This window comes from Vitis riparia, chromosome 1, assembly GCF_004353265.1.
Source record: "Vitis riparia cultivar Riparia Gloire de Montpellier isolate 1030 chromosome 1, EGFV_Vit.rip_1.0, whole genome shotgun sequence".
NCBI classification, from domain to species: Eukaryota; Viridiplantae; Streptophyta; class Magnoliopsida; order Vitales; family Vitaceae; genus Vitis; species Vitis riparia.
The window spans coordinates 438,860-460,340 of NC_048431.1; the positions used below are offsets into that span (position 1 = coordinate 438,860).

Here is a 21,481-nt window from a genome sequence, read left to right on the forward strand (position 1 = left end):
TTTTTCTTTGTGTACATTCACTTAAAACTTGATAAATTACCATACAACCATTGTAGGCATCAAAAGAGAGAACAAAGGGACAAAGGCCAAGAAGTTCACCACACAAATAGTTATTATTGAAATAGAGATGTACAATGTGATCTTTGAGATAAATGGATGAATATCGTTTGAATTCAATAGAAGATACATAACCAGATTTCAATATTCCTATCTTTTTTTTCTTCTTTCCTATTGACAATGGAGAATATCACTTTATAATTATCAAAAGCACCTCCCAATCCATAATCTTGAAGCCATGATTCTGGATCTTAATTGAACTGGTAGCTACATCATCTGCTTCCAAACATGGAAATTGTGACTGCTTAATCTTTTCGATGCCCTGACGATGCCATGAGTACTCCCACAGCAGCAATGAACATGAACAGCATGCTCCCAAGCAATATATATGTTCTTCTTGACGATTTTCGGTATTCTCCAAACAGAACTATTCCCCAGAAAGTGCTCACAAGTGGGAGTGCCTGATGTTACCATGAAAAGTTCAAATGATCAGCACATTCTGATTGGATTGCAGGAAAACACACACAAACACCCCGATTTATGATTGCCTCTTATACGTATGTGTTTGTCAATATGAATGCTGTGCTTAAACTCACCTGAACTGCATCAGCTGCTGCATATCCTGCAGCTTGGCCTCCCATGAACTGGAGACCGTTCCCGAACCCACAGAGGAGCCCAGCTAAAAAGGCCCAGCCTCTGCCATTCCAGTCACTGAGATAAGCCCTTAGCGTTGATTTGGGTGCGTCCATTACAGGGCGGTAGAGGAAGATGATATTTAGAATGAGGGCAAGCACAAAACATGAGACCGAAAAGTAGAAAAATGCAGTGTAGACAACCAAATGAGGAACTCCTTCTTTCAGAGTGTGCCATTGATCGTTCGTTGCAAGGTTAAATGCTGGGGAAAAAAGAGAGAAGCAAACACCCGCAAAGAAAGTTATGACCAGTCCAATCAATGTGCTCTTCCCAAACACCTGCAAGCAGAGTCACCCGATCGTTAACTTCCAAATACATAAAGTCATTCATGCATACAATGGGGAAAAGTCATGAGCCACTTCAGTACATGTAGAGTTCCCAACATACATCAGTTTGTATATATTGATTTGAGCACTGAACAGAAGAAACAAGTTCTAAAATCGAAATTTAGTAATTAGGAAGGGAACCACCCGCCTTAATTGATCTTCTCTTCTCAACCTCTATGAGGAAGTCAGCAGTCCCAAATTTTGCCTTCGGTGCAGTACCACTACTTCCATTCTCGGGATCCTCTGTTACAACCATGGATGCACAAGATCAGAAGGGAAAATGAAAAACCAGCCAGTTAACTAAATGAGATGAACCAAAATATTCGAGTTAGAATCTCACACAGCTCCTTACCGTTGTTTGGCGATGCTTCCTTAACCACAGAAGTATCCATACCCCTGCCAAAGGTAACAGCCGCAACATCAGTGCTCTATGATTACAGTGATTTGTAACCATACATGCCCAACAATATCGATACTCCACTTTTAACGATCTTGTTTTCCATTAGAACAAATAAGGTCAAACAGAATAGCAAACAAAACATGGAAGGAAATAAAGGACACAGACCAACACAAAATTGATCGACCATTTTCAATATATTAATGGAAGAAATAGACATACTGTGCCATAAGCTTTGCCTTATTATCAGCAGCATTGGACGAGTGAACAGCAGAGGCAAGGCAAACAGCAATCAAGAAGCATCCAACGCCAGGGAAAAGAATCTCGGCTTTATTAATTTTGTCATCCAGGAAGTAATTCAAGGTTGTGCCTGCAACAATCATAACAAAAGATTGAGGCAATATACAAAATTCCAGTAGCATGTCACACTACGATTTACAAAGGCAATGTAGCTAAAAAAACTTAAGTTCTTCCAACACACACATTGACACTGACCTATAACAACAGTAATACTTGAGGTGATGACCTCTGTAACTGATAAACCAACAAAAGCCCACGCATACTGTGTGGACAGGTTTCCAAGGCTGAGGACCACCCCTCCTGCCATTGCAAACAAAACGCAGGGCCAATTGTCCTGCATCAATCATTTTAGAAGATTCAAAACCAGTTATAGTAATTGATACAGAGGACTAGAGTAGTAATATTAAATAACTAAATCCGGTATCATGGTATTTGGTCCAAAATAGGAAGACCCATTAACTTATTCCACTTTGAACCACTTGTTCAACACATGGAAAGTCTCATGTACAAGAGCAACTCACTACTCACTAGCAGTGAAGCAACCATATGTGACACCAACACATCAAGAAAATTTTTCTTTTTTTTTTTTTTTTTGCTTGCCATTTGATGGATCTACTATGTTTTGCATAGGTAATTACAGGATACAGAGATCAAATCATTCCAAATATTGCATCATTTTTCTTGAAGACTCAAGGGAAAAGAACAGAGATTTGTCCTTCAAATATGAGAAGTCACCTGAGAAAGTTGAGTTAGGAAATTTGGCACCTCAGCAGTGCTACTGCCAATCTGACCAAAGGTTAAAGCAATAATAACCGCAGCCAAGAGATTCGTGATTGTGTAATCAAGATAAGTATGCTGAGGAAGACGGCCCCTTCTTTCTAGGAGAGTCATAATAGCAGGCCATGTGCCCAAGAAGGAGAGTGCAAGCAGCATGCACGCAATGGCACCTCCTTTGCTCTCCACCAAATACATCTTCAATCCACTAGAGTAAATCCCCTCAGTTAGAAGAGGGATCAAGGACAAAAAACCCGAAAAAGTCCTGCAAACAGCAATTTGAATTAGCCTCCTTCATTTTACCCTCAACCTATCTAAATAAAAGAAGCAGAATATTGCACTCATAGAGAAGAAAAATCAGAAACGGAAGAATCTCACAGGAAAGAAACTAGTACATATATAAAGGGCCCATTTGTTTCATTGAAACTAATGATATCACCAGAAGTGATTGGAGTCAAAACAAGAATCAACAGCCTGCGAGAAACATAATTCCCAAAAAAAAAAAAAGACAAAGGATGAGAAAATCTATCAATTCCTGCAAGTTAAAAGCCATCAAAGAGGATACTGACTCAGAAAATTAAACTGGCATCAAATCAACAAGTATTGATAAACCAGCAGATCAGAGCCCAGAAAGCAGCAAAATCCAGAACAAAAACCCAGTTGCCCCTCAACATCAACCACTCGCCATATCAAATAAATTCAGGACATAGAAAACGAAGGAAATTTGGAAGGAATCTAAATGTACAACCAGCAGGAACGGTGGACACCCACCATAAAAATGCAAAAAAAAAAAAAATACAATTCCCGCTTAATCAAAAAAACAACCTGAACCCCACTTCGAGGGAGACAGACCCATCTGGGCCACGCATGCATCACCATAACAACTCAAACCCCACTAAGCCAAGAGGAAAAACTTACTTTTTACGAAATGGATTCAGGAGTAGAAAGTGGATTACGTGAGCTAACCTTGAGTTACAGATCGGCAGGAATGGAGGACCAATGTGCAGAGAAGAGGATGCAGGCTGCAGTTGAGGAATTCAAGAAGATGGGTGTGGTCAATGAAATTTGAAAGGGCTCTTAGAACTATACAGACAAATACAGGTTATGCTGAACTGGAATCTCTTAAATATAGATTCTCTGAATCTAATACTTTGAAAGGTGTGGGCGTATGGGTGTTTTTTTTTTTTTTTTCCTTTTCTTTTCCTCTAATTTTTCACACTACATATGAAACCACTCTATTGCCCTTATTTATTACTATCTAAACCTTTCTCTCTTAATGTTGAAAAAATATTACTTAAAAAATTGAACAAGGCTTGACAAAGTTTTAAAAACCTAAACGATTACTTTAAATCATTTTGAATTAATATTTGACATATAAATTTAAAAAAAAAATTATTATAAATAATTTTTTTTAATTTATATCAAAACATTAAATAATTTGATCTTCATCAAAGTGTTGTAATAAGCTAATGTGGGAAGAGGACGAAGACGAGATTAGAAATTTAGAAAAGCAGGGGACTAGGGAGAATTAGATAATTTCACATACCTATTTTTATTTTTATTTTTAAAAATATGTATTATAAAAATCGACATGCAAAAGGCAGGTGGAAAAAGTCTCCACGTTTCATTCGCTTACAATAGATGACTTTAAACGCCATACAGAAAGTCAATCGTATAGTGCCAGGGAGTGATGTTATTCTTTGAAAGCTGAGATCTTTTTGTGATTTGAGTCAAGCACGTGCTCCACAGTCTTCAACTTTAACGGCTCTTCTTAAAAATAATTTTTTATTTTTAAAAATTAAAAAATTAAAAAACACCTTTATAATCAAAAACAGTTTTCTAATACAGTGTTTTCGAATAATTTCTTTTATTTTCAGTTACTTTTTGCTAATTATTTTAAAGAATAATTATACAAAATTAAAAATAAGGTTATCTAACATAAAAATTATTTTTAAAAATATTTAAAATAAGTTAAAAACAATTTTAGATTCGTAAACAAACTTTTGTTTTATAAAATATTATAAAATAGTTTTTAAAAACGAATATTTAAAACAATTTTTTTAAACTATTTTAAAAAATAATTATCAAATAAGCCTAAGTTTTTAATGATGGAATCCGATAAAAAGGAATTAATTTAACATATCATATATTTCTAATAAAAAATAAATCACTAAAATCCACAATTTTCAATATGTTTGCATTTCTTTTTGTTCATTTTTTTTATTTTCTAATTTAGAAAAAGATTTTATTAGAAGAAAACACAAAGAAGGAAAACTTAAAAAAACATTTCCTTGTCCGTTAATGTCATTTACAGGGAACTTTTCCTAAGTCACTGATATTATTATTTGAAACTAAAATAAAGATTTAATGAAGGGGGAAAATATGGAAAGGATCACTAAATAATTTTTTCCTGATTTATTAAAATTATAATATAAACACTATTTCCCTTCACGGATTTCAGTTTTTCAAATTTGTAATATATGACTCAAATAACAAAAAGTTTTTTTTTTAAATGATACTTGAATATACTACATTGTGATGGTCAATTGGTCGATATCCTTCCATTCTTACTTGCACTTGTTGAACAAGAAAATGATGGTGGGAAATAAACTTTTTTTACTACTACTCCACGCAAAATTCTAAAATTTATTTTGTAACTTATTAAAATTATCATTTTTACTTTATTTTAACAATGGAAAGAAAGGTTGGGATAAATAGGAAAGATTAAGGGAATTTGTAGAAATTACTAAAATGCATGAATGAAGGGGCATTCCGAGAATTGAACTCGGGACCTCTCGCACCCTAAGCGAGAATCATACCACTAGACCAAATGCCCATGCTTGCCAGGGTAAAAGATATCCTTTTTTAAATAAGGAGAAAAGAAAGAAGGCACTGACGCCCTCAGACAGAAAGCGGTAACGGGTAACATAGAAATTAAAGGTCGGTCATGTGCCTACTGTGTTTTTTGGAACTAAAATTTGATTGAATGACCCAAAACAAACCGGAGGGGAACGGAAATATTAATTTGGCATATACGAATCTGATTATCCAAGTCCAAAAAGTAGCCAGAAGAAAGGACAATGAACAACGTGAACATAAGTTTCAGCCCCATGGAACAGGAAACACACCCCATTTACAGTCACGGTTGCCACCACAACCTGCTCAAACAACCATTGTACCCGATGCCTTTTCACAAGGAAAAGAAAAAAACTAGTATTTCCTTATTACAACTTTTGGGGGAGAACAGGAGAAGAAAGGGAACAGATACCTGGGAAAATATGAACTGGAAAAACACTTGTTTTCTCTATGGCTTTAGATGATGCTCTCCACAGCAACTGCAGGATTGTTCATCACATGACTACAGGTGACTACCAATATGAGCTGCAAATAGGTAATCACTGAAATGATTTGGACTATATGATCATAAATCCCCTTGGATTTTCAAATTGCATATGGTTCTCATCATTATTATATAGTAACAGAGTTGGTGTAGCCTAGAACTCAGCTTCGGTGTCCCCCCTTTTGGCTACACTTTGGAGGAAGTTCCCAAGTAGTCTCTGGTCAAAAACCATATTTGGGACCTGCACAACAAAAAGTTTTTGAGTTCAAATTTTTTTGATAAGTGCACAGAAAATGGCTAAGATGCCCCAATGTACACAGGAAGTACACAGAGGGTGCCACTTGAATTTGAGTTCATATTTGCCCATACACATATATATAAAGAGGCCCATGTTGTAAAGTAGGCGGACAAGAGCTAGCCCTTTCTTCCAGTACTGAGGTCAAAGTTTTAGACAAATTCATCATTGAAGGGCTAGAAGCTGGATCGCCTGCCAAGGCAGCTTTCCCCCAGAGGAATGAAGAATAAAATACAGAAAAGGAAAATGACAAAAAGGAGTCACTTGAACAACTATTCTAGCCAACCATCTTCCAAGTGGAGTCACTAGGTCGTCAAGAACAGGAAGAGGCAAACATCCATCTTCACTGTGAGAGTCTGTTTCCAGTTGGCCTTTGCCCATACATATATATATAAAGAGGCCTATGTTGTAAAGTAGGCAGACAAGAGTTAGCCCTTTCTTTCACTACTGAGGTCAAAGTTTTAGACAAATTCATCATTGAAGGGCTAGAAGCTGGATCGCCTGCCAAGGCGGCTTTCCCCCAGAGGAATGAAGAATAAAATACAGAAAAGGAAAATGACAAAAAGGAATCACTTGAACGACTATTCTAGCCAACTATCTTCCAAGTTGAGTCACTAGGTCATCAAGAATAGGAAGAGGCAAATATCCATCTCCACTGAGTCTGTTCCCAGTTGGCCTTTGGTTTTTGGAATCAGAGGAGCAGCCAAAGGGTTCACCTAATACAACAATTTTCAGTCCTTTGCTCTGACCTGCCAAGCCTTATTCTATCTAATTAATACGCAATGCTCTGGGCCTGAAACAATTGACCAAAAAGATATCTTGATAAATAGGGAGTGAGACTAAGGGGTCCAGGGACACTTGAATCAGCAGCCAAAGGGTCACCTAATACAACGATTTTCAGTCCTTTGCTCTAACCTGCCAAGCCTTATTCTATCTAATTAATACGCAATGCTCTGGACCTGAAAAAATTGACCAAAAAGATATCTTGATAAATAGGGAGTGGGACTAAGGGGTCCAGGGACACTTGAATCAGAGAACAACTGAACCCATGGGACGTTCTTCAACTCCAAGATGATTTATACATATATATACATGTATATGCGTGTGCGTGTATGTGTATATATGTTTATATATATAGAGAGAGAGAGAGAACCTTGTTTCCAAAAAAGATTTTGGAATTATTAGCTATGGCTTCAATGAATCTGAGCTCCAAGTACTCAGGAGTAAGCTTCAACTTGTTTGCTTCTGCTTCTCTCATCAGCCTGAGGATGGAGAGAAACTTCATGATTGCATATGATGATAATAGAAAGAAGAGAAGAAAAATATAAAGATGATTTTCACCTATAGAAACTAGCATCTGCCAAGCTCTTTTCTCGAGCCATGTACATTTGGTTCTCAATTTCCTCCTGCATTCTGGAACTGTCTTTCTCCATCAACTTTTGTTGCATGAGGATCTTGCTAACCTGGGCATTCTTCTCGGCTTCAGTTATAGCCATCTTCTTCCGTGTCTCTGCCTCCTTCTCGGCGACCTTCTGTTTCTCCATGGCAATCAATACCTGCATTGAAGCATCCAACACCAACAGAAAATTATATAAAATATAACTCCACAAACCTTTATCATAGTCAAAAAAACAAATAATGATAATTAATAGTCTAATCATCAGATATTATCATAAGGGAATCAAGAAAAAATGAAACAATACAATTGACCATCCAGAGGAACAGGACTGAATTGTTTCATAGGAGCAGGGTAATGCCAATGATGTGCAATAATAGAGAACGTTAATGATCTTCAAACACTAGAAAGTAAAAAGCATTACCCAAAAAAATAAAACAGATTAAGTTAACTATGTCTTTTTAGATATGGAAAATTATATTAACTGATTCAAGAAAAAGTTGTTCTTGGTACAGGAGGTTGTAGAGGAATCAAGGTCCCACATTCTCAATGACATTTGACCAGAAATTTTTTAATTATGCATATCAAAGGAAGTAGTAAATCATTCACTTCTTATTCTTTTAGTCCCTACACTAATTCTAGTAGGAATATGCAAGAATAAAGAAAGTGTTTTTTAACAAGACAAAGAAATTACATTAGTGCGTTCCTGCTCCATCTGTTCGAAATTGCGCCTTATACTCTCCGGGATACTAGGTTTCGTGACACGCACACTGATGATTTCAATACCAGGAGCATAACGTGTGCAATCACCTTGAAGAGCATCTTTCATTTTTTCATCAATCTGTAACATCCAATTGATTATTAGCCAAACTAGGTATCAAGTGTAAATTTTAAGAAATTATAACAAAGAAAAATTAGAAATTTATCACAAATATAATATGCAACATTAGCTAACTTAATGACATCCCATAATATGCAAATAAAGCCACTGACAACTCAACTTTAAACAAACTAATTGCTCCCACATATGGCACAAAAAGAAATCCAATTTTGCCTTTCATGTACATCCATAAAAACAAGACCCCTAAAGAATTAGCAAGCATCACAGTGTTACAAGAGCACATTAATTTCACTAAAAAACAATAATATAGTTGTTTAGTTTGTTACCTGATCAAACATATCAATATAAACTTGTTGAAGGGAATGAGCACTGCAAAACTGATTGATCTCATGGTGAATCTTATCATATATCCATGTGTTGTCATACTGCACACCATAGTTTAGCAGTGTCTCATACACATAGTCCTTATGAAGCCGGTTAACAACCTGAAGGGAACACTTTGGTTAAAACAAACTAGAGAATATAGAACCTTTGATGGCAATGACTATTTTATTCTAAATTTGTAGTGTTAAAAATAGAGCAATATCTCAATGCTTTACCTCTATCTTCTCAAAGTTGATCATGACACCTCCTTTGGTACCACATGGAATATCCCTAACCTGAATTTTCAGCCAAAAAATAATTCAAGTATAATGATGGCAATTAAAATCCTCTTCATAACTAGGAAAACTGGAATTTACCTGATCCGTCTGGAGAGTCACTTGAATGGGCTCAAACTGGGTTACCAAGGGCATCTTTAGATGGAAACCTAAAACTCCCAAGTAAGTACAAGCAGGTAGACTACAAACTCTGCACAACAAACTATTGAATGCAAATAAAAAGAAGAAAACGTCATAGTTAAACCTGGCTCTGTAATTGTTTTTAGAAGAGCACCTCCTCTCCAATACATCCCAACATGACCTTCTGGGACTTGGTGTAAAAGGGTTAAGTTGTTTGTTAATGTTGAGGATGACTGGAATGCTACCTGTGAAGTTTAAAATAGCACATAATAAATTCCTGCCTCAAGCACAGTGATTAACAACATATATTTCCATTTGTATATGTTCCAACAATATATTCCTACAACAACATCATGCTAGTGTAAGTATGTTACAAAGATTTCAAAAAGTGAAGAAAGCACCAGCTCACTGTTTTTCTTGAACAAAACCTAGCTATCATATATGGGAGTACCAAGGGCATGATTAGTTCTATTGTAAGGACAGTTTTCTGTCTAAAAAACCAAAAAAAAAAAATGGAAATTCTTAAAATGTTATCTGGTTACCTATTTTTAGAAATTATTCTAGAAAATAGTTGAAACCTGCACAGGGTTTAGTGGATAGTAACATGATCTTCTATATAGTTTTTTGGAAATGTTTTCAGAATTGATTCAGAAAAAGGATAACAAATGAAGGCTTTAACATGAGATGACGATGTTTTATGATGCCAGGGATAGAAAAGACCCCAAAACCCAATGAAATATTATCTTCCAATTAAAACAGGGTCTGTGTGTGCATGCACGCATGCAAGGGGGGGGGGGGGGGGGGGGGGGGGGGGGGGGGGGGGGGGGGGGGGGGGGGGGGGGGGGGGGGGGGGGGGGGCGCTGTAGAACAATTGGAAGCCTCAGAGTTGTAGAGGAAGAGAGATCTTTGAAACAACAGAAGCTTGATAGTTTGAGAGAAAATATCTCTGATGGCACTTGGAACTATCCCTATGTATGATCACATTAGAACTTCAAAGTACAATATCCAAGGTGACACATCCATCACAAAAGAAACCTGTTTAGCAGACTAAGAAAAAAAAAAGACAGATAAAAAACTAAGGACATGGATAAGAATTAGAAATAGGTTGGGCTACAGAAAAAGTAAGAAAATATATCTCAACTCCATGATTTAAAAAAAGAAAAAGAAAAAGTACATGCTAAAACTATTGCTTGAAGCAACTTATTCAAGGTGTCATGATCTTTCCTCTAATTATTCTTCAAGGTGTCATGTTAAGATAATATCCAAATTCTCCTTTTAAGATGTTCTAAAGACTCAAAAAATTCCCTTATGAAAACTACAGAGGAACTATTAAAGTAGATTTCATGAGTTGGTAGATTGGAATACTCAAATGATAACAACAGAACCTTACATCTCATTACAAATAATCAAAATGACAAAGCCAACAACAATAATATTTATCTACAGCCAGCAAATATAAATATATAAAGTAATCTGTTTTCATTTTCTTGAATATAGAATCTATTTATCAATGTTGCCTCAACCTTCTTGCAGCAAACATAATTTAACTGAGTATTTCTAACCATTTTGCCAAAATCAGCCCATAAGCTCATAAAGATATTCCTCTAGGGCTACAACGGTCAACATTCAGACTAATACCATTTGGCTGATACCTTCTCAATGGTTGATGAAACATCACCGTCTAGCAAAGATTCTTTCTCTTTAGAGAACATATCAATCATAAAACTTATTTTTTGATTTCAGATCACAAAATACAGTTGTAAAATTTTCTTCCTCGTAAATATTGCTCTTGAACAGATCTATAAAAGGAAATCTTGATAGAAACTAGATTTACAGAGCCAGCTACATTCATATTTGTTAATGAACATGCATTTGAACAAGAAAGCAACAATAACAGATCAAATAGTGTGGGTGTGTGATGCTGAATGAAACTGAAATTATCACGGACTACAAAACCAGTGAAAAGAAAGGAAAATAATTTAATATGCTAGCAAAATTTCATTTTAGAATTTAGAGTTCTTCAAAATTTTCGATGATGAGCAAAATGAGCACTGAATGTACTCGAAAAATGGAGACGCAGCTTAACTAGATTAGTAGATAAATATAGATAAATTCCTCCACAAATCAATGTTCTTAAAAACCTAACCACAATCGATTAAACTCGGACAAGAACCCTGTGATGCAATAATGACAAACATAGCATTAAAAACCAAGTAATTGACTCGACCGATGACAGCTGATGACAGCTGCTGAGAAATTTATCAAATAGGGAAAGCATTCCAGATTGAAACTTCAAAATGCGATGATAAAAGACCATCCGTAATCGACACAAAAAAAAAAATCAAGCCAGACAAGCAGAAGGAAATTTAATAACAAATAAGAAGAACAGAAAATGATTCGATTAAGTAAACTAGACCAAAAACAGAGAAACAAAAAAATATAAAAAAAAAATATTGATGCAACGGATGAGAAGCAGAAGGTTACAAAGGAGAAAATGAGGATGAAGAAGAAAAACACGGTGATGATCGCAGAGAAATCTCCGCCTGCGGCTGCTGCTGGTGCTGGTCGAGGGCGAGGCGGCGGAGTTTCGGATCTCCGGCCCTGCTGATCCATGGGGATTTCCATCGGAGACTCTGGTCTCTGTTGCGGTGGATCCATGGCTTTTCACTCCGTCAACTGAGTGCTGTTTCGGAAAGCGTGAAGATTAGTTGTCGAACTTCTCAGCCCTTTCTCTTCTTCCTTCTATTGGTTTCGCAGCAGGTAAGCAAAGAATATGTGCATTTTGGGTCAATCCGTTATTTTTCTCCACCAAAAAACACTCCCCTCTAGTGTGCATAAAAGAGTTTAGGGCTAAAACTGGCTTTACACTCAAAGACTCAAAATAAAACTCAATACGGGCACCTTCCCAAATTTATTATGATATATATATATATATATATATATATATATATAAACTTAGTTCAAAATCATATTTTTAAAATACAATTAATCATGAATTAATTTAACCTTAGTTTTAAAAAATAAATAAATTACGTGGCTGTTAGGTGGCATAAAAAGAGTTAAATGGATAATAAGTTTGGGAAGGTCCCTACATACAATAATTTTTTGGTCATAGCGGCCATTTTGGCCGAAAACTTAAAGCATTTTTTAGGGCCATTTTATGTTACCAACCAATCACAATTTGTCACGTATTAAATAAATAAAAATAAAAATTGCTTTTGGCCTTTTTGCTTTGTATGGGGATCCGATATTTCTCATTGCTCTCTATAGAGATTATTTTATGATTACCATCCGATTAGAAAATATTTCTTTGATTTATGTTTTGTGATAGTCGGAAAAAAAAATTATAAGATACCGAATTGTAACTTATTGAATTTTTAGTCTAGACTATTCGACGTGTATGATAAAATTTAAGTTATTGAATAAATATATAAGTATATAAGATCAAAATACAAATAAATTGAATTATTATTAAAAAAAAATAAATGATATTAAAGACAAACAAATTACATCAAAGTACAATAAAATGTCACTAAGGTACAAAACAATGAAATCATATATGTGGAATAAATCAATGGAACTAAATACGAACAATGATACTTTAGTTATAAACATAACTGATCAATAGTGTCTTTTCTATTAATACACACAAATCATAATTTTATATTGTAGTATGATTTATTTGTACTTCATTTGATTTGTATTATTTGAGTGTATCCGTATACCGTTTATGCATGTGTTATTTTTTTTGTATGGAGTTAGTTTTCTTTACATCTTTATCAATTAATATCTCATTTATGCACATGTGTGTTTTTTTTGTATGGGGTTACATTTCTTTATCTTTATTCAATTTGTATGAATTTAATTATATATTTCAAGTGTTTAGATTTGAAATTTGATATGATACCTATTCAGCATATACTAGTTTTTCTTTTTAAGTTCAGTAAGAGTTTCTATTTTTGTTTGATTAATTCAGTTAAAATAACTTATTATTTAAAAAATAATTTTATGGGATATTTAAAAAACTTAGTACTTATTATTTAATAATCTAAATTAATTTTAATTTAAATTATATTTGAATTATTGACCTAAAACTTATTATAAATTATCAAATTAACATATTTATCTTCATATATTATAATTAAAATAAAAGAGTTTATGGAGTAGAAAATGAGATTATTGAGGTAATTAAGGCAATTGAGGATTAAAATATATAATAAAAATATTAACTTAAAAATAAATTAATTATTTTTACTTATCATTTAAAGTTGTTTTTTAGTTTAAGTTATATCATTAAGTTATTTTACTAAACATATTTAATTTATTTAATAACTTAAATTAAGTTATTAAATAACTTTAAGTTATTAAATCGATTTACCAAATATTCACTAATATAAAACCTAAAAATATGTTTTTTTTAAAAAAAAAAAACTTTTTTGTGTCTTACATAATAAATTAATTTTTTTAATAAACTATAAAAGATCTAATATTTCATAAAATTCATTATTAAAAAAAAATTGACCGGAGTACAAGAAAATTAACACAAATATTAAAATTCCAGTGTGACACCTTCTTCTTACCCTAGTTTTTTTTTTTTTTTTTTTTTTTTAAGAATATGGTTGGATTAATTTCTTACAAATAAAAATCATTTTATAAGATTAATATGAAATATTATCTTTTAAAATTAATTTTATTTACAAAACTTTTACATAAAAAAGGGTCTTATTGAACATTGTGCAAAATCTTATTTTTTGTAGCTAACATAGTTTTATAACATTAATATTAAAAAAATTTAATTTTATTCAAAGCAAATTTTTTTTTCAAAGATATATAATCTTTTAATAACATATCCAAAAGCATAATATTTTATAGACCTTAAAATTTTGTCCTCCTTTACCAACCAAATTTAAATTAGACATGAGACTAGAAAAGTTTTTTTAGTCAAAGTTATAAATCTAGTAAATTGTTTTTATTTTCCAAAAAGAAAGTGTAAAAATAAAAATTTATATGAACATTTATGATTTAAAATTTTATTAAATAATAAAATTATAAATATTTTTATGACATACAATATTTTTATGAATATTTTCCAAAAAAAAAAAAAGGTGTTGGTATTGTGTCAAACTTTAATGGCCTAAGTTGAGTAAAATTAAAAATAAAATAAAATAAAATACAAATAAATTGGTCCTCTTTTTTCTTCTTATCTCAAAATTATTAAAGGACGATGATGATATCATTTGCCACGTCAAATGATGGGATATGACATGGCAGTGCCAAGTCATTTGCCACGTCATTACAGCAACCACCAGCCACAGAAAAGCAACCACATATCCGGATAGTGTCTAACACTGAAGATAATCTCCCGGGCGGTGTCACAGAGATGTTCACCCTCGTCGCCGGTTCTGTACCGGCGGGTTTGGGTGCAACGGCGAAACGCGGAAGCCTCTGGCGATTCAGAGCAACTGCCGATGTGTTCCCTTCATTCATTCCGAAAGAAGTAGAGAGAATCAAAGACCCATTTGCTCGAAAGCTAGCGACAAGGATCGAGAGACTGCCTGTGCAGGTAAAATCAACAGGGGTGTTTGGTTTCCGAGAAAAAAAGCTTTTTCTTGAAAAACAAGAGTAGGAAAAGTGAATTTACCTAGTCGAAGACATTGCATTGCCCTTCAGTTGAGCGGAGGTTTTTGTTGAATGAAAATTTAGGATTCTAACTTTAGGTTTCCTTTTTTATTGCCCTTGCACTGTCCTGGAAACTGAACAGAGTTATGGATAACATGCAATTTCTTTTCACTTTTGGTTCCTGATGAAGATGGGAAGCTGTTCTTACCAGAATTTAGTTTTTTAGCCTGGTAGAAAAGATTATGAAAAAAAGAAAAACAGTGAAGTACATGATAATTAGGGTTGGGAGCGGAATCAATTGAACAATTCAAATTTGCTTTGGAACCAGGCAGTTTAAAGGTCAGAAACATGTCATCAGGGGATAGTGCATATGAAGAGCATAATCAGGATGTTTCCGCTGCCTATCCCAAAAATAAAATAAAATTAGGATGTTTCTGCTGTAGGACTTGTATAACTCCCAAACAATTCTCAGGTTAGCTCATTCCTAAACCATCCCAAGAATCCTGCTGCTTGTATAGCTCTACCACGAATTGTAAGAGAAATGATTTATACGAGATGAGTTAAACTCAAATAAGCCTTTTCCCAATCCAACAAGAATTCTGTTACTTAAACACTTTGCTCCCCATTTGGATTAGGGGCATTGCTCCTGAATTTTGGGGAATTTAGCATGGGGATGGCAACTAAAAGTACCCCAATATCCCTGATGGTTGCTAACAGGCCATGTTTCACAATCCTTGGTCCTACACTCGAATCAACCGCTGTATGATTTATGTAGGTTTAGTTTACATCGTCTTCCAAATCCTTCTCCATGTTATATATGGTGGCCAATGCAAATTTCTTTAGTGTTTAATTAGCATTTCTGTGTTTGGAAGAATCCATGCCTAGTTTAGCTTTAGATTTGTGTTTGAATGGTCACAGGTTAGTCTGAATATGCTACTCTTAACAGTTAAAAGGATCACTTTCAATGAGGTTGGAATGCCTTTTAGCCGAGAGTATGAGAACTACAGGTTTCTCGACATTAAAAGCCATTTTTTGAAGGTTCCGGTTATGCAGAGGGGAACAGTTCTTTCAAAGTATTTGTGGGTAGCAGATGTGTGGAAACATGTTGGGGAGATGGTCCCTTGGAGCCCTTACTTTTCAAGATAGTTCCATGATTGAGAGTTAGAGATGGTTGAGGCCTTTCTATTATGATTGCAAGAACACGTAGTAAGTGGGGCTTAGAGGATAGGATGATCTGGTTGGACTCAGAGAGTAGAAAGTTCTTGGTCAAATCTTTTTACTCCTTTCTGGTGCTAGGGGGTTTAGAGCCATTTCCAGATGATGTTGTTTGAAATCCTTGGACCCTGATGAGAGTGGAGTTTTTTTGGTTAGGAAGCAACTTGGGGGAAGGGCAGGATATTGACTTTGGATCTGCTGCAAATGAGAGGTTTGTCTTTGAGGAATGGATGTTATATGTGTAAAAGGGAAGAAGATTCTGTTGATCACATCTTGTTACATTATGCAAGAACACAAATTTTGTGGCAGCTGGTCTTTTCCTTGTTTGGGTGATCCATTTTTCAAGAAGACCGACTCTATTCAGTTCTCATGGGTCTTTTGTTGGGAAGAACTGGAAAAGAGCGTGGACAACTGCCCTTTTGTGTTTATTTTGGACTATTTGGAAGGAAACAAATTGGAAGACATTTGAAAATGTGAAGCAATCAGAGCAAGTGCTCAAATCCTCTTTTACATATAATTTCTTGGATTGTGTTAAGCATTGTATAGATGATGTGCCATTGTCTATGGTAGATTTTGTTGATTGGTTGGGTTCTAAGTAGGGGGAGGGAGCGTTTTGTTTCTCTCTTTGTATGGTGCTCTCTCTATACTTTCTGTGTACTTTGGTGTGCATTTTCTAAGGCACTTTTTGCTAATATACAAACATATATATAAATATATATATATATATATATATATATATATATATATATATATATATATATATATATATATATATATATATATATAGTTTGCTTATGAAAAATGATGTGTGTACCAAATTGTTTAGACATGTTAAATCGTCAGCATTGAAAGATCAGAACAACATTACTTTGCATCAAGTTGACTCAACATAAATACACAGTTTGAAGTTCAAGCATACTTATTTTCACACTTCTTTGTCTCTCTGCTTTTTGCCTACGGGTACTGCAGCTTAGCTCCTCTAACAGTTGTATCATGAGCAGTTGCGTGAAGCCATTATCACCAAGCAAGACAAGTCCAGTGGTTCTCCTCCATGGTTTTGACAGGTTTGTATTGTAATTCTACTATTGATTAGGAAGTCTTGTTGGTTCCTAAATTTGTAGGGATCATTACATCTTATTCTTCAGCTCCTGTTTAGAATGGAGATACACATATCCGCTGCTTGAGGAGGCTGGTTTAGAGACATGGGCTGTTGACATTCTTGGTTGGGGCTTCTCTGATTTAGGTTTGTTTTATAATGCCTTGGCTCCTATTCTTTGAGTTAATGCTTTCCCATATATATGATTTTTTTTTGTGTGTGTGTGTGTGTGTGTGTTTTGGTTTTTTTTTTAATCTTGTTCTCTTTTCCATTTTTATGCATGTTTTAGAAAGGCTTCCATCTTGTGATGTGGCAACTAAGCGTGATCACTTTTATCAGGTACTTAGCCTTTTGTCGTTTAAAAATTCCTTTTACTCTTTGCATGTGGATATGAAGGAAGGCCTTTAATCAAGTTCCATTAAATACTGAAATATTTTTTTACAGCATAAGGTGATGCCCTGTGCTTTATGTGCTTATTGAGCCTATTCGATGGGCTGCATTTTGGAGAACTGTTAATGCCATCCATTATAATTTTGCATATAAATGACAGAGTACAGGAACGACCAATTGGATGGTAGATTTTGCGGCTAATTGGCTTTTCATTGGCATAAAGAAGCTATTCCTGCCATCCATGGTTGCACCCTGTTCTCAACTTGATCATCCACTTAGCTGGACTGAATTGGACTGTTCAATATCTAACTTCAGCTTTGGAAGTCCCACATCAAAAGGCCAATGATATTGGTCGGACCAAGCCTTGGTGCTGCAGTTGCAATTGACTTTACAGCTAACCATCCAGAAGCTGTAAGTATTTCTCTGTTAGTTGTTATGATCATGTATTAATTCTATCTGAAGACACTTTGCAAGTTATATTTTGAAATGAATTGCCTGCAATGCTTTTGATGTTCTATGAAATATCATAATATAGTTGTTCCTGTTTTTCTTTTTCAGGTTGATAAGCTGGTCTTAATTGATGCAAGTGTATATACAGAAGGCACGGGAAACCTAATGAAGTTACCCAGAGTGGTTGCCTATGCTGGGGTGAGTGTTCAATCACCCATAGTTCTTGAGATATATGTATTGGTAACTTTTAGCATCAATGCTAAACCACAAGGTTCCTATTGCAGGTCCATATATTGAAGAGCATTCCACTGCGCTTTTATGCAAATGTTTTGGCTTTCAAGAGTATATCATTCACTAGAAGCTCAGACTGGACAAAAGTGAGTGTTCCCCACCATAGTCAGAACCAACAAAAATTAATTTCATATTGATCTCTCTGAATTGTGTGATATCCACAAAATTTTTGGATTTTGCAAGGGAAGGTTGTATCTAATGCCATTATTTTCCCTGTATTCCTATATAGGTGGGCCGCCTACATTGTCTATATCCCTGGTGGGAGGATGCAACTGTGAATTTTATGATTAGTGGGGGTTATAATGTTAGTTCTCAGATACAACAGGTATGCAGGAAATGCTTTTGTCATTTAAGCATCTAATTGCATTCTATGAACAGGAAAGAGATTCAGGATGAAGAAGTTGTTTTGCATGCATGATGGCTGTGGTGCATATTATGGATGAAGTTATACATCTGATGGATTCACTGCCACCATCCTTAGAGAAGTAGATCATGCTAGGCTGGACTATGATCATTTATCTGAAAGATAGTTAATTTCTCTTTTATGTCTACTTAGATGTCTTTTTCTGGCATGGCTGTTACAGCTTTTTGCCCATCCATAAGAATTGAAGCTGATTGGCTTGTTAGGAAGCCTGCTATTGACACAAGTTTCTTGGAAAATCACCTCTACCAAAATAATTTCCAAGCTAGTGCCTATGAACCATAGGCTATGTTTTTCTTGTTAGAATCCTTTTTATTTGCTCAAAAACTTGGGTATGTGCTATTGCTCATTGTGCTCTACAGGTAAAGAAGAAGACACTTATCATATGGGGTGAGGATGACCAGATAATCAGCAACAAGCTTGCTGTGGTTAGTACATTTGCTGAGTTTTATACATCATATCCAAGTCTATAAAAGACCAATTTCAATAACTTGTAAAACATGCTTACATAAGAAATATCCTTGACATTTGAGGAGAAAACTCCAGTGGAAAATTTTCTTTTATTTGCTTAATTGATTCAACCTTCTGTGACTAATTTTTATGCTATATGTCCATTTATAGATTCAGTTGGAACAATGACTTATGTGACCCTTAAACTTGTATAATGCAGAGGTTACATTGTGAATTGCCGAATGCAATTATACGCCAAATACCAGATTGTGGGCACCTCCCTCATGTGGAAAAGCCTCACTCTGTTTCCAAGTTGATTATGGAATTTGTTCAAGAGGATAGCTATAAAGAGGCCCAATGCATTTCCCAGTATTGAAGGTCTATCCCCTATGCCTGATTTTTTATTTTTTTTTTATCTTTGTTCGGAAAATATTGAGCTTAGTGGTTTACTGTACTCATGATTTAGTAACTTTTCTCAAATTCAAATCAAACACATGTTGACACAAAGTCGTTTAGATATCCTGTGGAAATGAAATTATTCCATTCTGCATGCCAGTGATTTGAAGGTGCCTTCTTGATGTCAACATGCAGGAGATGGAGTCATTTAAAGAAAAACGAAAACAGAAGTTATTGCTGGTATTATTTCTAAGAATTCTTGTTATAAGACAGTGGACTTCGTATTAAACAAAAAGACCTTTATATAAGAAGTATCTGTCACAGTGTCACTCATGCAATCTGTGAGGCATCATAAGAAGATTGCATGAGTTACTTCAACTGGTTGGGCCTGATTTGATAAAGACTTTTAGTTGCTGATTGTTAGCAACATGTCCTTTATTTTCAGGAGAATTTTTCAATGTTTTCCTGCCATTGCAATCACTTTGGTGATTGGGTAATTATGAAAAGAAATAACTCCTAAAAGTTGGAACATGTTTTCAAAACAAAGAAACAAACAACAACAAAACTGTTTTACTAACAGGAAAAAATCAGAGAGGAAATAAAAATCTATTGTACTCTAGAAAATAGAGAGAAGTATTCTACAAAACCAGAGGGTAGAACTCTCTGGGAATACACAGTTTATCTTCCACTATTTGTAGTTTCCTTCCCTCAATTTCAATCATTTTTTTTGGAGGAACGCCCTCAAGTAGCTGTGTAATTGCGCATGGTTAGAGCGTACCATCACAGGCAACCAGGTATTGTACCCTAGAGGTAGACCGTTCCTGCTGCATTAAGATATTATCTCAGGGGAGCGAGATTTATTTTAAGGGTAGTGATTACACACCTGAGCCAGTCCTGATAAGTTTTCCTGTTCATATTTCGATTCTGTAATTTTAGTTTCTTGCATTTTTATTCCTATGATTATTTGCCTATATTTAGTAGGATTACCTGGTTTAAATGATAATTTTCAATAACTAATTTTCAACATAAACCAGCATGTCTCTTCAAATGATTGATTTTTCTTGTTACAGTGCCAAAATGGGCTTGCATACTAATGGAGATTCATCCTTGTCTTGTCTTGTTGTGGCACAAGATTTATTTTTCGAATTGATCATTGTTGTATATTGATTAGAAGTAGCAAAACATGCTTTATTTTTTAATGGAACTTATTTCTGTGAATTTTTTTAGTGTAGTCACTAGTCATTGAAGTGTTCATGGTTTTTCTCTAACCCTTTCAAGGAATGCCCCTTATAGAAAGGTGAGTTAGGTGGACATGCTAGAAAAGAGCAGCATCACATCACATGGCATTTATTAAGTGTCTACACAAAAAAAGTCACATATTGCAGCAAACACAAGAGAAATAAGAAAAGAAAACAGAGAAAAAATAAATAAAAGTTATCAAACTTTCTCTGAGCTTCATTCCTTGAATGCGGCTCTCATGCATTATCAAAAGAATATATGCCCATATGTAAATAACTCAAGATTGTCACATGGGTCTGTATCATGGACCACACTGACATCACAGCTCTGTTTTCTTTAATATCTCTGGCTTCACACTCGGGAATCCCCAAGTCCCCCCTTCCTTTTTTTTTTTCTTTTTCCCTCCAACCCTCTTCTATACCTTTCTCTTACAATAGGAAATAGCAAGACATTTATCTCACCTACCAACAAAACGAAGCAAGCCATACATGTTTTGGCTTTTTCTATTAAACAAAAACTAATCTGATAACCTCATCCAACATAATTAAAATTAACTTATTATTAATAGGTTCAATTTAATTATGTTGGATGATGTTAACATGTTACTTTTAATTGAATAGAAAAAATTAAATATTTTGATTTTTTCTATTTAACAAAAAAACAAATATCACCTTAAATTATATAAATCCACCCTTTCATGGTTTAAATTCACACTA

At 34.6% G+C, this 21,481-nt stretch overlaps 3 protein-coding genes and 1 non-coding gene across 14 annotated transcripts; 1 reads left to right on the forward strand and 3 right to left on the reverse strand.

Moving 5' to 3' along the window:
• Nucleotides 1–82: 82 nt before the first annotated feature.
• LOC117929305 (ureide permease 1-like) lies at nt 83–3,641 on the reverse strand. Of its 5 annotated transcripts, none has more exons than XM_034849692.1 (9): nt 3,514–3,641; nt 2,943–3,021; nt 2,509–2,812; nt 1,969–2,107; nt 1,696–1,843; nt 1,429–1,472; nt 1,225–1,319; nt 654–1,028; nt 83–518 (listed from the first exon to the last, which is right to left on the reverse strand). In XM_034849692.1, the coding sequence occupies exons 2-9, from the start codon at nt 2,966–2,968 to the stop codon at nt 363–365; spliced, it is 1,287 nt and encodes a 428-aa protein (XP_034705583.1). In that variant the 5' UTR covers nt 2,969–3,021; nt 3,514–3,641; the 3' UTR covers nt 83–362. The 5 variants fall into 5 exon arrangements, with proteins under 5 accessions (XP_034705583.1, XP_034705510.1, XP_034705631.1 ...); XM_034849619.1 differs by lacking the exon at nt 3,514–3,641 and adding an exon at nt 3,117–3,286; XM_034849740.1 differs by lacking the exon at nt 3,514–3,641 and adding an exon at nt 3,117–3,286 and having other exon boundaries at nt 2,926–3,021.
• Nucleotides 3,642–5,311: 1,670 nt separating this feature from the next.
• On the reverse strand, nt 5,312–5,383 carry TRNAP-AGG. Its single transcript has one exon. It is a non-coding gene; the product is annotated as a tRNA-Pro (tRNA).
• Nucleotides 5,384–5,554: 171 nt separating this feature from the next.
• Nucleotides 5,555–12,016, reverse strand: LOC117921683 (erlin-2-B). Its single transcript, XM_034839640.1, has 9 exons — nt 11,683–12,016; nt 9,323–9,443; nt 9,160–9,227; nt 9,019–9,078; nt 8,746–8,904; nt 8,273–8,419; nt 7,524–7,738; nt 7,336–7,444; nt 5,555–6,128 (listed from the first exon to the last, which is right to left on the reverse strand). The coding sequence occupies exons 1-9, from the start codon at nt 11,854–11,856 to the stop codon at nt 6,042–6,044; spliced, it is 1,140 nt and encodes a 379-aa protein (XP_034695531.1). The 5' UTR covers nt 11,857–12,016; the 3' UTR covers nt 5,555–6,041.
• A 2,546-nt stretch (nt 12,017–14,562) lies between these two features.
• On the forward strand, nt 14,563–20,744 carry LOC117914923 (uncharacterized hydrolase YugF). 7 transcript variants are annotated; one of them, XR_004651357.1, is made up of 13 exons: nt 14,563–14,761; nt 17,002–17,096; nt 17,178–17,275; nt 17,418–17,467; nt 17,834–17,929; nt 18,077–18,166; nt 18,253–18,345; nt 18,489–18,584; nt 19,043–19,108; nt 19,351–19,508; nt 19,687–19,766; nt 20,273–20,320; nt 20,597–20,744. XR_004651357.1 is itself a non-coding variant. In XM_034830775.1 (11 exons), the coding sequence occupies exons 1-10, from the start codon at nt 14,579–14,581 to the stop codon at nt 19,504–19,506; spliced, it is 1,023 nt and encodes a 340-aa protein (XP_034686666.1). In that variant the 5' UTR covers nt 14,563–14,578; the 3' UTR covers nt 19,507–19,508; nt 20,597–20,744. The 7 variants fall into 7 exon arrangements, 4 of the variants coding, with proteins under 4 accessions (XP_034686666.1, XP_034686365.1, XP_034686585.1 ...); XR_004651351.1 differs by lacking the exon at nt 20,273–20,320; XR_004651372.1 differs by lacking the exon at nt 20,273–20,320 and having other exon boundaries at nt 19,718–19,766.
• Nucleotides 20,745–21,481: the final 737 nt, after the last annotated feature.